At 65.0% G+C, this 15,621-nt stretch overlaps 1 protein-coding gene across 6 annotated transcripts; it reads left to right on the top strand.

Moving 5' to 3' along the window:
- The first annotated feature begins 403 nt into the window (after positions 1 to 403).
- GRIPAP1 (GRIP1 associated protein 1) lies at positions 404 to 14,717 on the top strand. Of its 6 annotated transcripts, XM_038382222.2 has the most exons (26): positions 421 to 657; positions 1,005 to 1,071; positions 1,352 to 1,413; positions 1,757 to 1,783; positions 2,175 to 2,282; positions 2,401 to 2,551; positions 2,746 to 2,954; positions 3,040 to 3,087; positions 3,196 to 3,227; positions 3,385 to 3,432; positions 4,360 to 4,459; positions 4,623 to 4,700; positions 5,664 to 5,756; positions 6,655 to 6,789; positions 7,326 to 7,421; positions 7,608 to 7,820; positions 8,819 to 8,932; positions 9,082 to 9,159; positions 9,313 to 9,408; positions 9,501 to 9,557; positions 9,860 to 9,959; positions 10,859 to 10,986; positions 11,331 to 11,441; positions 11,550 to 11,643; positions 13,384 to 13,538; positions 13,733 to 14,717. In XM_038382222.2, exons 1-26 carry the CDS (start codon positions 616 to 618, stop codon positions 13,832 to 13,834), a joined length of 2,544 nt encoding a protein of 847 aa, XP_038238150.1. In that variant the 5' UTR covers positions 421 to 615; the 3' UTR covers positions 13,835 to 14,717. The 6 variants fall into 6 exon arrangements, with proteins under 6 accessions (XP_038238153.1, XP_038238152.1, XP_043357472.1 ...); XM_038382224.2 differs by lacking the exon at positions 5,664 to 5,756 and having other exon boundaries at positions 420 to 657; XM_043501535.1 differs by lacking the exon at positions 4,623 to 4,700 and having other exon boundaries at positions 423 to 657.
- The last annotated feature ends 904 nt before the right edge of the window (positions 14,718 to 15,621 follow it).

The raw sequence follows: 15,621 nt of genomic DNA, 5'->3' as shown, positions 1-15,621 counted from the left end.
ACCTAGTAATTGGGTGGGTTTAAAGGGGCAGCCCAGCAGTCACTAATTGTTAGTTAATTAATCCTAATTAAGGGTTAGCACTGACTGGGCTGGGGGAGGGGACACTGGAGGACCAAAGAGGGTAACGGTAACGTTCCCTGCCTGCGTCTCTATGGTCGCCAGGCTCACAAGGGGACGGTCTGCCCACCGGTGCTGCCTTAATCTCTATCATGGCCACTACCGGTTTTTCAGCGAGCGACGCTCTCTCCCTAGAGGCTCTATGGTTACTACTTCCGCTTTCGTACGCGCCGGCCATCTCTATGGTCCTCGCACTCTTTCGGCGCTCTGTCACTTACGGCTCTATGGTCTCTCCTTCCGGCTTGAGCCCCTACGTCTCTATGGTCCCAACTTCTGATTCCGGGGCGAAGGGCGGGACTCTATGATCCTACGGCCTCTGACATCGACTCTCTCTCCCGCCCGTCCTGGCGGCGCCCGGTACCTCTCTATGGTTCCTGCTTCCGGGCGACGCTCTCGCCGGGCGCCCCGGCAACTCTATGCTCCGCCCTTAAAGTCACCCGCACCGTCACAGCCGCTGGCGGGGGAGTTTTTGTCCGCCGACGGGTGGGGGGCCGGAAGATGGCGCAGGCTCTGTCGGCGGAGGAGTTCCAGCGGCTGCAGGTGCGGGGGGACCCAGGCGTCCGGGCCCCCCCCCGCTCTGACCCCCCTCCTCCCCGAGCTGGAGAGAGAACCCAGGCGTCCGGGCCCCCCCCGCTCTGACCCCCCTCCTCCCCGGGCTGGGGGGAGAACCCAGGCGTCCGGGCCCCCCCCGCTCTGACTTCCCCCCTCCCCGAGCTGGAGAGAGAACCCAGGCGTCCGGGCCCCCCCCCCGCTCTGACTCCCCCCCCTCCCCGAGCTGGAGAGAGAACCCAGGCGTCCGGGCCCCCCTCTGATCCCCCTCCTCCCCGGGCTGGGGGGAGAACCCAGGCGTCCGGGCCCCCCTCTGACCCCCATGTGTTTGTGCCCAGGCGCAGCTGCTGGAGCTCCGCACCCACAACTACCAGCTGTCGGATGAGCTACGGAAAACCAGCACCGGTAACGGGGGGGCTGGGCTGGGCTGGGCCGGGGGATGACGCTGAGACTGACTCACACCCTTGGGGAGCCCTTGGCCTCTGCCCCAGCGTCTCCCATTCCTGCCCCCCTGAGCCAGCCAGTCCCTGCCCTGGGGCCGGATGGGGGCTGGTGCTCCCCAGAGGGGACAGGCCCCTGCCCCCCTGAGCCAGCCAGTCCCTGCCTGGGGCCGGATGGGGGCTGCCATACCCCAGAGGGACGCACCCCTTTGCCGTGGCATTTGACCTGGTCTCTCTCCCCACAGAGCTCACCGGGCTCCGGCAGCGTGTCACCTTTCTGGATAAGGAGCTCGCCAAGGCTCAGAAGGTACCTGCCCTCCCTGACCTGGGGTGCGTTCGGGCGTGTGACGGCGCGTCCCCGATCCTGCCTCTGAGCACTGGTGACAAGGCCCTGCTCACCTCACCTGCTGAAGGGTGCAGGGATGGGGCTGCTGGGGAGCAGCCCAGCGTAACCCCACATGGAGAGGGCTCATCTGGCACTGAGACGTAGCCACTTCTGGGGCAGGGCAGCTGGGGAACAGCCACACATAACGCTGCCCAGGGAAGACTCGCCGGGCACTGTGATGCAGCCATCTCTGGGGTGGGTGGGAGGGATGCTCTGGGTCCCCAGTGGTGTTAGTTACTGAGGTTTCTCTTCTGTGTTTCTCCAGGCTCTGGGGAAAAGCAAGAAGGCTCAGGTGAGGCTGCCTCATCGGCGGGGCAGGAAAGCTTCGGGCGGGCAGGGTTGTTGTCTGTCACCGGGACTAGCGTGAGGCCTGTCACCGTTGTGTCTGGGCGTCCTGGCTCCCACCCCCAACCACCAGCCCCCACACCCCTCCCAGAGCCAGGGAGAGAACCCAGGAGTCCTAAGCCCCAGGCCTGGGATCCAGGTGGGGGAGAGGCAGAGCCAGTGTCTGGGCTGGGGGTGGAGCTCTATGGCCTGGAGGGGGGTGGGGGTCAGAGCCGGTGGCTGGGCTGGGGATGGGGCTTGGTGCCCTGGGGGGGCATCTGGGCTGGGGGCGGGGGGCTCGGTGCCCTGGAGGGGGAATCAGAGCCGGTGGTCTGGGCCCTACCCCTGTCGCCCCCCAGGAGGTGGAGGCCCTGCTGAGCGAGAACGAGATGCTCCAGAGCAAACTGCACAGCCAGGAGGAGGATTTCCGGCTGCAGAACAGCGCACTGGTGCGGGAGCTGTCCAAGGTACCATGTCAGGGGGCTGAGCTCTCAGATCCCCCAGAGTTTGCCCCGGGAAGGACATGGGGGGGAAACGGTGATATTAGTTAACCTTTGATCCCTTTCTCTGCTGCCCTCACTCCAGCTGTGCTCCCAGATTGAGCAGCTGGAGAAGGATAATAAGAGGATGCAGGAGGGGGACCCAGTGCCGGATGGGTCCCCGTCCCCTGGGCCCCCACCCAGTGAGTTCCTGCGGCTGCAGGCCGAGAACAAGGCGCTGCAAAAGAATGTGGCAGGTAACCTGGGGTGGGGGGGGGTGCTGTCCCCTGGCAGGAAGGGCTGGGTGCCATGGGGCGCTGTGGGTGGGGAGAGGGGCGGGGGGTGCTGTCCCCTGGCAGGAAGGGCTGGGTGCCATGGGGCGCTCTCCCCTGGCAATCGGGGCCAGTGGGCGCCATGGGGTGGGAGTGGGGCACTAACGAGGTCCCCACAGCCCTGCAGGAGCGCTTCGAGAAGGAGGTGGCCCGGCAGGCGGAGGGGCAGGGGGATGCCCCCCAAGCTCAGGGCCCCACTGGGGAGGCCGTGGCTGGGCCGACGCCGGACGCCAGCCCCTGCCCCCCCCTGCCCTCGGAGCTGGCACTGAAGTGGGAGACGGCGCGGGAGGAGAAGAGGCTGCTGCGGGAGCAGCTGCAGAGCCTGGAGGTCAGCGGGGGGTGCAGTCCCGAGGGGGGAGGGTCTCGGGCTGGGGGCTCCCCTGGGTCTGACCCCCCCCTTGCTCTCTCCCCAGGTGGCCAAGCAGATGGAGATCTCCCGGCTTCAGGACGAGCTGAATAAGGCGAGTGGAACCCTGCATCCCTGACCGGGGCGGGGGGCCTGGGCTGTGGGGTGGGGGGTCCATGGTGACCCCTTCCTGATGGCGACTCTCTCCTCTCTCTCTCTGCAGCTCGCTGAGAAACTGAAGAAAAAGCAAGAGAGGTAGGGGCCAGGACGCCTGGGTTCTCTCCCTGGCTCTGGGGGTCTGGTGGTTAGAGCAGGGGGAGCCACGACTCCCTAGAGGGGACAGGCCCCGCACCCCATAACTAACCACACCCCCCGCTGTGTCTGTGGGTGACTGTCAGTGTTTGTCTCCTAGTTTCCTGCGGCTGCAGACGGAGAAGGAAGCTCTCTACAACGACAGCAGGTGAGACACGGCTGCAGCCGGGCCAGGCAAAATCCCGTCCGCGCTCCCCCGTGCTGCGGGCAAGATGCCCCCGCACCCGCCGGCTGGGCCAGGGCCTGGGGCCGGTCGCTCGCCTGCTCCGTGGCACACGCCTGTTCGCTGGCTGCTTCCATCCGGCCTCCCTGCGTGTGCGCACACATGGGGACGGACACGGTGCAGGGCCCAGCTCCTCCCCCCCGTCGGACGGACGGGGACGGACACACACACACACACACACCACCCTTATTCTCTCTACTCCAAACTGTCTCTGGCATGGGGTGTCAAGTAAATGATTAAAAGTTTGTCTCCTTTTCCTACCCTGTTGTGTTGGACTCGGGACTCCTGGGTTCTCTCCCTGGCTTTGGGAGGGGAGTGGGATCTAGTGGTTAGAGCGGGGGGGCTGGGAGCCCGGACTCCTGGGTCCTGGTGAGGCCACACTCAGTTAGCAGTCTGGCCTGGTACTGTATTGTAATGGCCCGAGAACCCAGCCGGGGGGTAGGATGGTCAATAGGGTGGAATAAGCCGCATTTCACACATGGGTGGGCGGCAGCAGCTGGTCTCCGCAGGGGCCCGTGTCAGCAGCCACCCGCCAGGCACCTGGGAATGTCCCCTTCCTTCGGGGCCTGCGGCTGGGGGGGCAGGCTGTGCCCAGCCCTGACTGGCCATGGGATCAGCCAGGGTGGTGTGGGCTGGGAGCCCGGACTCCTGGGTTCTCCCCCACGGCTCTGGCAGGGGAGTGGGGTCTAGTGGTTAGAGCAGGGGGCTGAAAGCCGGGGCTCCTGGGTTCTCTCTCTGGCTCCAGGAGGGGAGCTGGGTCTGGTGGTTGCAGGGGGGCTGGGAGCCTGGTCTCCTGGGTTCTCTCCCCTTCCCTGAGCATGAGGGGCCCCGTCCCCGGAATTCCTCCCCCAGGACCAAGCTGGAGGAGGTCCAGCAGAGGAGAGACGAGGAGCTGAAATCGCTGCAGCTTCGCAACCAGAAACTGCACCAGGAGCTGCAGGCAGCCGCGCAGGTGAGAGCCCCTCAGCTGCCTGGCTCTGGGTTCAGGGAGGAGCTGGGCCGGTGGGAAGGGGCTCCGTATGTGGGGGTTCAGGGGTGTGCAGAAGGCGGAGGGATGGTTTGTGGGAGGGATCATGGGGGGGCTCTGTCCCACCCCCTCCCCCTCTCCCCGGCAGAGTGCTGCCGAGGTGCAGGAGCAGCTCCAGAGCTGGCAGAGGGAGCATGCGGACGCCCTTCACGCGCTGCAGGACCAGGTGAGCCCCCAGCTGAACCCCGGGGGAGCTTCTCCCGCCCGGGGTCACTCCTGCCTAAGTCCCTGGGGTGGAGGCAGTGGAACTAGCTGGTTGGAGAGGGGGCTGGGAGCCCGGACTCCTGGGTTCTCTGGGTGGGGGCTGGGATCTGGTCGTCCCCCCCCCCCCCCCCGGGCCATGTCGAGGATAGCAGCCGTTCTCGCTTCCCTCCAGCCTCCATGGGAGCAACATGTGGGGAACCGGCCCTCGCCCCCACATTTAACTAACCTCCCCAGGGCTGGGCAGCTGGGGGCCGGGACCCAGCCCAGCTTTGGTTCTTCCTCTCTTCTCCCTCTGCTTCGCCTGCTGGGTTCCTGTTTCCTTGGGGTCGCTTCGCAAATGACCAGCCCCTTCCCGTGGGTTCCCGCGGGCAGCTGCTTCGCCCCCCCGGGGGTTTTCCCTTGTTGTCTGCGTTTCGTTAACCCTGTTTCACGGCCACGGTCCAGTACCCCCTTTCTGTGCTGGTCTGGGTGTCGCGGGGGGCCTGGCCTTTCGGCCCTTCATTTCCCTTTGGGGCTGGGGCATGTTCTGCGTTTCATGTCAGGGTTTGGGCTCTTCGTTGCCTTGGGGTTTTGAAGTTGATCTTGTTTCATGCCGACTCCAGGTCCCATGTTGAATTTTGCAGTTCACGGATATTTTCTTAGTGGTTTTTTGTTAACCCTGATTGCTGCAACTTTACGTACATGTACAAATAGCGCCATCTCCAGGCTGTGGTGGCCCTGTCCTGCCCCAGCCATAGGAGAGCAGTGGTGTTACACGTGAGGTACAGCTGGGGAAACTGAGGACCAGATGGGGAATTGGCAGGGATGCGTTGCCGCCGTTCATCTCCTCCTCCTCGGCTGTTCTCTGTGTTAACTGCGTCTCTTCTCTTTCTACCTCTGTCTCTGGGGCGTCTCCCCCTCCCCGCTCCGTGCCCCCCGGGGGCAGGTGGCCTGCCAGAGCGCAGAGAGCCAGGAGCAAGTAGAGACGATTCTCTCTGAGAACGATGCCCTGAGAACCAATCTAGCTGCACTAGAGCAGGTACCCGCTGGGGCAGGGCGCTCTCTCCCCTGGCAGTCAGGGCTGGGCGTTGGGGTGGGGAGCACGGTGGGGGGCTCGTCAGGGGGCTCTCCCCTGGCAGTCAGGGCCGGGCGTTAGGGGGAGTCATTAATTCCCCCTAGGCAGTTCTAAGTCCATCGGGGGCGCTAGCTCAGGGTCTTGGTCCAAATCTCAGTTTGCGGGACTTGCTGCTGGGGCACCTCTGATCCCGTCCCGCGCTGAGGTGAGGCTTTGATTTGTGGCCGGGATTCTCCTTCGCTGCCTGCCCTAAACCTCTCAAGCACTGCCCCAGCCGCCCCGCCCCAGAAGCGACTGCATTTCCGTGCCAGGCAAGCCCTCCCCAAGTCGGCAGTGCTTCGAGGAAAGGTGTGTGATGCTCTTGTGCTGAATGCCCAGGTTCTCCTGCTTGCTGGATTCTTTCCTCTGTCGGCGCCTGGCCTGGGAAATCCGCTTTTCTCCCTGCGTCTGGAGTCCGTGTCCCCTCTGGTCTATTTTCTGCCCTTATCTCTGGGGAGGAGGGGGGCAATCACCCCCCGCCCTCTCCCGGTCTGTGTCCCCCGTGCTCTGGCACTGCTAATCCCAGTTATTGGCACGCTCATCCCTCCCCTTATCCCAGCCACTGAGGACTCCCCCGATAGCTGGTGCCCACACCCCTCACTTGATGTTTGGGCATTCCTGATCCTTTCCAGTGATGTGGGGTGCGCCGTAGCTGAAGGCGGGTTCCCAGTGTCAGTGGGACTTGGGTTCCTTCCCTGTCCTAGGAGATGCTGGAGTTAACTAGCGCCGGCCAAGCGCAGCAGGGTGGGGGCTGGTCTGCCGTCCGAGGTCCGGTGGTGAGTAGTTCCCCAGGCTGAGCGTCCTTTCCTCTCCTGCTGTTCAGATCCAGACGTCGAAGACCCAGGAGATGAATCTGCTGCGGGAGCAGAGCGCAGCGCTCGGCCTGGAGCTGCAGGAGAGGGAGAGCGAGAAGGAGGCGCTGGCTGGGCAGCGGGACGACCTAAACACCCAGCTACAGGTGGGGGGAGACGGGATGCCTGAGGAGGGCTCACCCCGCCCGTGGGGCCTGCAGGCCCCTGCTCTGCTCCCAGAGGGCGCCAGTTTGAGTTATCAATGGTGGGGGGCGCCAGGTTCCCGATCAAGGAGCAGCCCACTCCGTCCTTTGCCAGGAGCCAAACCAGGGGGGTCACCCTATGGAAGGGTCAGGCCGCTGGTTTAATGCCCCCAGGAAGCCGCGCTCTTGCGTTCACCTGCAGAACTCCTCACCCCAGGGCGTCGGACAGGCCAGAGAAGCAGCTGGAGGTCAGGCCCAGTGATTAGCCCGAGCGGCTCAGGGCAACCCAGAAACCTCTGTCAGCCGGGGTTTCCCCAGACTCGCCCTGCTCTGTTCGTTGGCCCTGAACCTGTCACGCCAGCCACTCTGGGAGACAGGGCCCCGGGCTAGCCGGAGTGTCTCTGTCCCCTGGCCTGGCCGCTCGTGGCCCTGTCTGAGCTGTGGGGGGCAGCAGACTTATCGGGGCCTGTTTGTGTTGTTTTTTTCACACTCCTCTTCAGGAATCCATCAGAGCCAACAGCCGCCTCCTAGAGCAACTGCAGGAGCTGGGCCAGGAGAAGGAGAAGCTGCTGCTGGAGCTAGAAGAGGCCAGGAAGGTGAGAGGCTCAGCGGGGGGCGCTCTCCCCTGGCTGTGGGGGGCCTCAGTGGGGCCAGTCCCTTGGGGGGGCCAATCCCTGGGGGGCTGGCTGCAGGGGGGCGCTCTCCCCTGACCGCCGGGGGGGCTCAGTGAGCGGCTCTCTCCCCTGGCCGCGGAAGGGGTCTCAGCGGGGGTCTCCCCACAGAGCGCAGACAAGCGGAAGTCCATGTTGGACGCGATGGCGGTGGAGACGCAGCAGGAGAAGGGGCGGCACCAGGAGGCGCTGGGGGCGCTGCGGGTGCAGCAGGAGAAGGAGGTGCTGGCCGTCCGGGCGCGCTACGAGCGGGAGCTGCGCGAGCTGCATGAGGAGAAGAAACGCCACGAGGAGGAGCTGCGGGGGCAGCTCAAGGAGGAGAAGGTGCTGCAGGGGAGCCCTGTGGGGATCAGAGTTTTTACATACAGCTGCTCCACCCCAGAGCTGGCTGCATCTCAGCCCCGGGCGAGCCTTCCCCGTGCAGCGTTGTGTGCAGCTGTTCCAGCTTCCCTGCCCCAGAAGTGGCTGCATCTCAGCCCCATGGGCTCCGCCCCAGCTGGGTGGGGTCACACTAGCCTTGCTTCTTTGAAGCCCCCTTTGTTGTACGTAAAGTATCCCACAGGATCTTTTCATGGGGAATAAGGCAAAACGCCACATTTATTGTAATACATGTATGTATTAACACTGTATCGTATGCGTATGGTAGATATTACACTCTCCCTCGCGCGCGCACACACTCGCTCCGTCTTGTTGTTTTTACCAACTAGTTGTTCCCCTTAACTTCACAGGCCAGGTGAGTTAGATGGGGGAGGGCTGGAGCCGGGCGGCTGCCGATCAGGATCGATGCTCTGCTGTTGACAGGATGAGACCCGGGGTCCCCTGCAAGACACCCCATGTTTCTCACCGCTTCCCTCTCATGCGAATCTGTCTCAGAAACAAAGTCTGGGTCCCTTGGCCCCCTGTGGCATTTCCTTCTGGGGGTCGTCCCAATGCTGCAAAGAGGGTGTCCCCAGAGAAGGGGCTGGCTCCTCACCCCCAAGGCTGCCAGTGTGTCTGCTCTTCAGTGAGCCCACTTGACACGGCTCATTGTTCTTGGGTCTGGCTTCCATCCTCTCTCCCAGGGCTGCAGCTGGCTGAAGGTGCTGCCTTCCACGCCTTGCCTTGCTCATTCACACCTCGTTCACGCCACAGGGCAATTGATTAAGGGGGGCGGGGGGGGGAGAAATCTTATTCTACTCCAAATGAAAAAACGTTTTTATTTAACGTTAGACCAGGGCTCAGTACAATGTTTTCTATATAAAGATCTGATACAAAGTTGTGTGAAAATAGAGGCATAACACAAAGTCCTGAGAGGCGGGCGGTGATGGTGCCTCTCTCCGCAGGCCCGGAGCCGGGAGCTGGAGAGCTCGCGGCAGACGGTGGAGGAGCTGCGCCTGCAAATCCAGTCCATGGACGGGGCCAAAGGCTGGTTCGAGCGGCGGCTCAAGGAAGCAGAGGTGGGAGAGGCCCCGGGTCCCATTCCTGTCGCCTGCCCTGGGGCCGGGTGGGAGCCAGCGCCCCCTGGAGGGGACCGGCCTCAGGTCTGTCCATCCCCCCCCATATCCCTGGCTGTTCTCACTCGGGGTGTCTCTATCTTGCGTTGCAGGAGCTGATTGACAAGCACCAGCGGGACCACGAAGAGGCACTTCGAGTGTGCAAGGAGCAGCACGGGGCCGAGTTGAAGGTACGACTGGCAGCTGCCCTGCCCCAAAGGTGGCTGCATCTCTGAGCCAAGGAGCTCTCCTTGTGTGGTGGTATACACAGCTGTTCCGCCCCAGAGGTGGCTGCATCATCTGTGGGACTTTGTTAACCCCTGGCTGCTTCTCCCTCCCCTCAGCTGAAGGCCCAAGAGGTGGAAGCTGCCAGGGAGCAGCTGCGGGCGGCCGAGAATTCCCGGGACGAGCACGTGGCCACAATCAGCCGGCTCAGACAGGTGAGGGGCTGCCCCGGTTCCCTTCCGGCCCCAGAGCCCCCCAGGGCTGGGCTGGGCTGGGGGTGACACTGACGCCGCCCCGTCTCTGGCAGGAGGTGAAGGACACGGTGGACGGACAGCGCATCCTGGAGAAGAAAGGCAGTGCCACTGTGAGTGGCCCCCTCTGGCCCTGCCCACGGAACCCAGGAACCCTGATCCCCCCCCCGCCCTCCGAGCTGGGATGGAGCCCGGGCGCTCCTCTGATGCACAGCAGTCGTGGAGGGACTGGCAGGTCATGGAGCCCCCCCAGGCCCCTCCAGCTGCTGCTGTGCAGAGGGGAGACGGGGTTAAACAGCAGCGCGCTCCCCTACTAATGTCCCTGCTTCCTGCCCCATCCCCCTGCCCCTTCAGCCCAGGGCTGCGCCCCCCGGGACCACCGGCCCTTTCAATTCGCTGCCCCCCTTCTCGGTAGCTCAAAGACCTGAAGCGGCAGCTGCAGCTGGAGAGGAAGCGGGCGGACAAGCTGCAGGAGCGACTGCAGGAGATCCTGACCAACACCAAGACCCGGCCGGGTGAGCGCGGAAGGGACACCGGCCCAAGGGACAGGGAACGGGACACGGGATCTTCCCCTCAACCTCCTGCTTCCAAGTCCCTTCCCACGCTCCTTTGCATGAATGTGGTTCGTCTGGCGCCGAGATGCAGCCACTTCTAGGGCAGGGCAGCTGGGGAACAGCCACACGCGATGTCACACGGGGATGGCTGCTCTGGCACTGAGAGGCAGCTGGAGGGGACAGGTGCACAGCGAATCTGTGGCGATCTTGGGCTGTAGGGGGCGATGGGAGCGCAGCCTGTGCACTGTTCCCTCTTCCGCCAGTGGGGGCAGCCCCACCATTCTCTGCCAAGGCTTCACAGAAGGGGGAGGGGGCAGTTTGAAAGGGGGAGCCTGCGGAACTCCTCGCCACATGATGTCCCTGAAGGCCAAGAGCTCAGCAAGCTTTAGAGCAGGGAGGGACGTGGGGATGGACATGGGGATCACCCCAGAGGAGAGCGTGTTTGACTCGATGGCTTTCGGGGCGGGGGGGGTCCATCGCATGTGGGGCTGTTCCTTGACTCCTTGGAGTCCCCCTGCCCTCCCCCAGCGATATGCCGTTGAGGACGGCGTCTCTGGGTCCGGGGGCCAAGAGGCAGAAACGCTCCTGCCACGGTCAAGTGAAAAGCAGAAAACGGGAGATCAAGTATTGGACGCGGACGCACCGTTCCCGGCCTGGCTGCCACGGGGCTCCAGGGCGTTCAATGCCCTGCTAGCCCTGACGCGTTCGTTCCTCTTTCCCCGGAGCTCAGAGCCTTCATCGCCCCCGGGTGCGGCCGCTTAGAGCAGGGGAGCTGGGAGCCCGGACTCCTGGGTTCTCTCCCCGGCTCTGGGAGGGGAGGGGGAGCCCGGACTCCTGGGTTCCATGCCCTGTCTCCGCAGGGATCGAGGAGCTGGTTCTGGCCGAGATGAGCTCCCCCAGCCGGGTGCAGACGGGCGACAGCAGCAGCATCTCGTCCTTCAGCTACCGAGAGATCATGAAGGAGGGGTCGGGGCCGGGCAGTGTCAAGGTGAGGGGGTGGGGCTTCCTGATTGGGGGCAGGGCCTCTTTTGTACCAAGCCCTGCCCCCATGCTCTGCTCCCCCTCCCTCCGAAAGGGGTGGGGCTTCTTGTGCTGGCTCCCAGCAGCCCTTTGCTCCTTCCTCCCCCCTCCCTGCCTGGGGGCATGGCCTCTGGTGCTAGCCCTGCCCCGATGCTAGGGCTCCTCCCCTCCCCACTCCCTATCCCCCTCTTCCCTCAGACTATACCCAGACCCCCCCCTTTGCAAACCCCACCCCTCACACCCTGTTTCCCCCTCCCTGGGGGGTCCCATCAGCACTCAGGGCAGCCCCTCCCCCCCTCTCTGCCCCCCCAGTCCAACACAGGCAGCCCCCAGCGCCCCGCGGACCTGTCGGACGAGGAGATCTCGGAGCTGTTCCAGCGCCTGGCGGAGATGCAGCAGGAGAAGTGGATGCTGGAGGAAAAGGTACCGGCCCTGACACATGGGGGGCGCTAGGAAGTGAGGGGGGATCAGGGCTGGGGGCTGTGGGTCGGGAGTGAGGGGCAATGTCTCCGGCTCTGACCTGCCCCACAGGTGAAGCACCTGGAGGTGAGCAGCGCCTCGATGGCAGAGGATCTGTGCCGGAAGAGCGCCATTATTGAGACCTACGTCATGGACAGTCGCATCGGTGAGGACCCTGGTGTCCGGGAGGGGGTGGAGTCTGGTGGTTAGAGCTGGGGGGGGCTGAGAGCCAGGACTCTCTCTGGCTGTGGGAAGGGAGTGAGGTCCAGTGGATTAGACTGGGGGCTGGTGGTTTCTCCCTGTCCCAGTGGGTTGGATTCATCACCAGGCGTCCCAGATGTTACGAGGCCGGGAGCCGTGGGGGTGTCCCATCTCAGCCAGGGCAGGGGGGAGGCCTTCTGTTGCACGGCATGCTGGGAAACCCCTGCCCCACTCTCCTCCCCCCCACCCCAGGTGAGTTCAGGTGCGGTGGGGGCGGCAGGTCAGGGCATGGCTAGCAGGATTGTGCGGGTGTCGGCTACCCTGGATGTCTGCTGGGGGCCTCCATGGGGCTCTGGGGAAGGCTGGTCACCCCCTCCAGCCCTGAGGCCAAAGGGATGGGTGCTGCATACCTCCAACCCTTCCTGAGTGAGACACCCCTGTGCGGCGTTGTGTGTGGCTGTTTCCCCAGCTGCCCTGCCCCAGAGGTGGCTGCATTTTGGCACCAAATGAGCCATCCTCATGTGGCGTTTATATGGGGCTGTTCGTAGGTCCCCACCCCAAAGGAGGCTGCAGCCCTGTTAGGTTTTTTCAAGTCACTTCTGTTGATCTGGAAGGATAGCAAAGTGCTCTGCTGCCCTGTGTCCTGTTCCCCGGGCCCCTGCGCCAGCCGCCCCCTGCCGGGAGGCAGTTTGGAGTCGGCGCCCCCTACAGGGGAAAGGCTCTGTGTCCCGTTCCCCCTGGAATTCTCCCTGGCCCGCGGCTCCTCAAGGGCTGCTGGGCGAGTCCCCTTCCGCTCCCTCCAGCCTGGGTCACCTTGGGCCAGAGGCGGCTCCGGGAATCGATCCTGCCTGGCTCAGGCCTGGCGCTGCATCCCCCGGCCCCCTGCAGCCAGGTGCCTCAGGGCAGCCCAAGGGGGGCTGCAGGGTGAGGGGCTGGGCTGGGCAGGGAGCCCTCTCTCGCAGGGCTGGGCTGGGTGCTGGGGGGTGCTGTGGGGAGGGGGTTTGGCTGGCACAGCATTTGCCCAGGGACCCCGAATTAGCTCATCTCTGTCTGCCTGCTGGGCTGGAAGTGGGCAGGGCTGCACCCTCCGGTCTGTTCCCCCAGGCTCAGGCTAGTGTTGGCCTAGCCGTGCCCCAGGGGGAGATGCAGCCACCTCTGGGGTGGGGCAGTGAGCCGGGAGTGGTAGGTTGGCGGGCGGCTCTGGCCTGCAGCCCCGGGTATAAATAGCTGCTGTGGGGTCGTGTTCCCCTCGGCTTGGCAGCTGGCGGCTCCGGCCCTGAATGTTTAATGACGGCTAAAAATACCCTCCCTGCTCCTTACCTTCCTCTGTCATTGTCCTGCCCTGCGGGGGGGGGAGCCAGGAGTCCTGGCTCCCCGCCCCCCCGCTCTAAGCATTCTTGCACAGTGGTGTTTAGCGGCTTGGGGGGGTGGGGAGCCAGGACTCCTGGGTTCTCTCCCCGGCTCTAGGAGGGGAGTGGGGTCTGGTGGCTAGAGCGAGGGGCGCCAGGACACCTGCGTCCTATCTTTCTTGCTCACGCCCCCGCCGCCCCCTCCCGGCCTGGGGGTGGGTCCCTAGCCAATCCCAGTGGGTTTTCCGGCTCCGGGAGAGCCCTGGAGCCGGCTGCCCCCCAACCCCCGCCCCCGAGGTGCTGTTGTAGGGTCTCGGTGGGGGGCTGGCTGACCCCTCCCCCATCTGCCCCCCCAGACGTGTCGGCGGCCCACGGGCCCCTGGAGCGCAGCAGCCTGGGCAGTGTCCTGCGGGACCTGGTGAAGCCGGGCGACGAGAACCTGCGGGAGATGAACAAGAAGCTGCAGAACCTGCTGGAGGAGCAGCTCACCAAGAACATGCACCTGCAGAAGGTGAGGGGGCGGAGTCATGGGGAGGGGCGGAGTCTGTGGGGGTGGAGTCGGGGGGAGGGGCATGGGGAAAGCGCCCTCTAGTGCCTGTCCCCACCTGCTGGGGAAGAGCCCCCCCAGCCCCTCTCCCCTAGGGGGCAGGGTCTCTCGGACTCCTGGGTTCTTTGCCCCTCATCCCGCTCTCTCGTCTCTTCCAGCACCTGGAGGTCCTGTCCCAGGAGGTCGTGCGGCTCAGCAAGGAGTGCGTCCCCCTCCCCCCGCCCACCCCCAACGGCGCTGAGCCCGGCGGGGCCCACTGACCCCCCCCACTGCACCAGGGGCAGGACCTGCCTGGTCCCAGGGCCCCCTATGCCCTTGCTTCAAGCGCTGCCCCCCATTTGGCCAGCAGCTTCCTCTTCTCCCCCCCCCTTACATTATGTGGGGGGCAGGCCCTTTTAACCCTTCGCCTCCTCCCTCGGCCTCCCAGCTCCATTAACGGTTCATTGTCCCCTGCCCCCGAGTTCTAGCCCCTCCCGGGGGGGGGAACCTGCCCCCACCTGACCTCCCTTCCCCCATCTCACTGTCCATCTTCCCCTCCCCCCACATCCTCTTGGTACCTGAACCCCTTCTCCCCCAGCACAGATCCTGCCCCTGCTGAGCTTCACCCTACCCCCAGACTTTACCCGCCCCCCAAGCCAGGGATAACCAACCCTTTAAGAAGCAGGGGAAAGAGGTGAGGTGTCGTGGTGCTGCCTCCGCTGGCAGGAGGGGGAACCGCAGCCTAGTTCCCCAGGGGCCCCATGAGGGGAAGTGGGGGGCATGGGCAGGGCTGGCGCATGGGGCTGAGCTCGCAGGGGCTGCGCGTCGGGAGTGAGGGGCACCTATTCATCTTTGGGCGGCTCCCACTTCTCCCCTGGGGTAGTGGCTCCTTTACCCACCTGCTCTGCCCTGGACTTGCTCTAACCCCCCTTTCCTGCTCCCCAGCCCCTCCCGCATGTGTCCCACTGCAAGTCCGCCGCCCGCCCGCTTGCATCTGTACAAAGGGGCGCTAAGGGACGTGCTGTGTATATTTGGCTCATGGGGGGGGCCTGGACTATCTTCTGACTGCACTTTCCCAGCCCCCCTCCCAGCTCTGGGGGGTGTTTAGTGGGTCGGTGACGTGAGCCGCGGCTCATGACGGAGACAATAAAGACGTGGACTTGGCGCTCGGCTCCCGGTGTCAGTGGTGGGGCGGGTGGGGTGGCTGCTGTCCTCTGGCAGTGCTGGGGGGCACCTTGGGGCAGGGGCCTGGGTGGGGGGAGCAGCGGGGGGCCCAGTGGGGCAGGTGCTCTCTTGGGGTGGGAAATCCCCTAATCTTGTTTGTCCTTAAACTCCTCCACTCTGTGTCCCGAAGCCCTCGTCGGGGCAGGAACCCAGGCGTCCGGGGTTAATTCCCCCTGGGGCTATTCCAGGTTCCTTCACCATCCGGAAGGGCCCGGCTGCCTGTTACCTGCCCCCTCACCCCAGAGCTGGCCGCATCTCAGCGCCAGGCAAGCCGTCCCCACATGGTGTTAGGGGGGCTGGCCCCCAGCAGCCCCCCGCCCCAGAGCTGACCGCATCTCGGCAGCCTGGGGGAGGGACTCAGGCTGGCATCAAAGTGCTGCCCGGAAACGATCCCGCCCCCACCCGTCTTGGCAACACTCCTGGGGGCTTTGATCAGGGGGAAGGAAAACAATGAAATATTAATGGCTGGGCTGGTGATGTCACCAATGCCCCCTGCCCCAGCTGTGTGGGGTAGGGCCCCACCTCCCCCCCCAACTGCGCCAGTGCCCCTCACTCCTGACCTGCAGTCCATGCCAGCCTGGCCCTGCCCCCCAGCCCTGCCAATGCCCCTCACTCCCGACCCACAGCCCCTGCCAACCTGGCCCTGCCCCCCCCCCACCTCCCCAGCCCTGCCAATGCCCCTCACTCCCGACCCACAGCCCCTGCCCGCCTGGCCCTGTCCCCCCCCCCTCCCCGGCCCTGCCGATGCCCCTCACTCCTGACCCACAGCCCCTGCCACCCTGGCCCAGCCCCCCCCCCCGGCCCTGCCAATGCCCCTCACTCCCGACCCACAGCCCCTGCCCGC

This window comes from Dermochelys coriacea, chromosome 23 (assembly GCF_009764565.3).
Source record: "Dermochelys coriacea isolate rDerCor1 chromosome 23, rDerCor1.pri.v4, whole genome shotgun sequence".
Taxonomy (NCBI): Eukaryota; Metazoa; Chordata; order Testudines; family Dermochelyidae; genus Dermochelys; species Dermochelys coriacea.
This window is presented reverse-complemented; position numbering and strand designations above follow the sequence as displayed.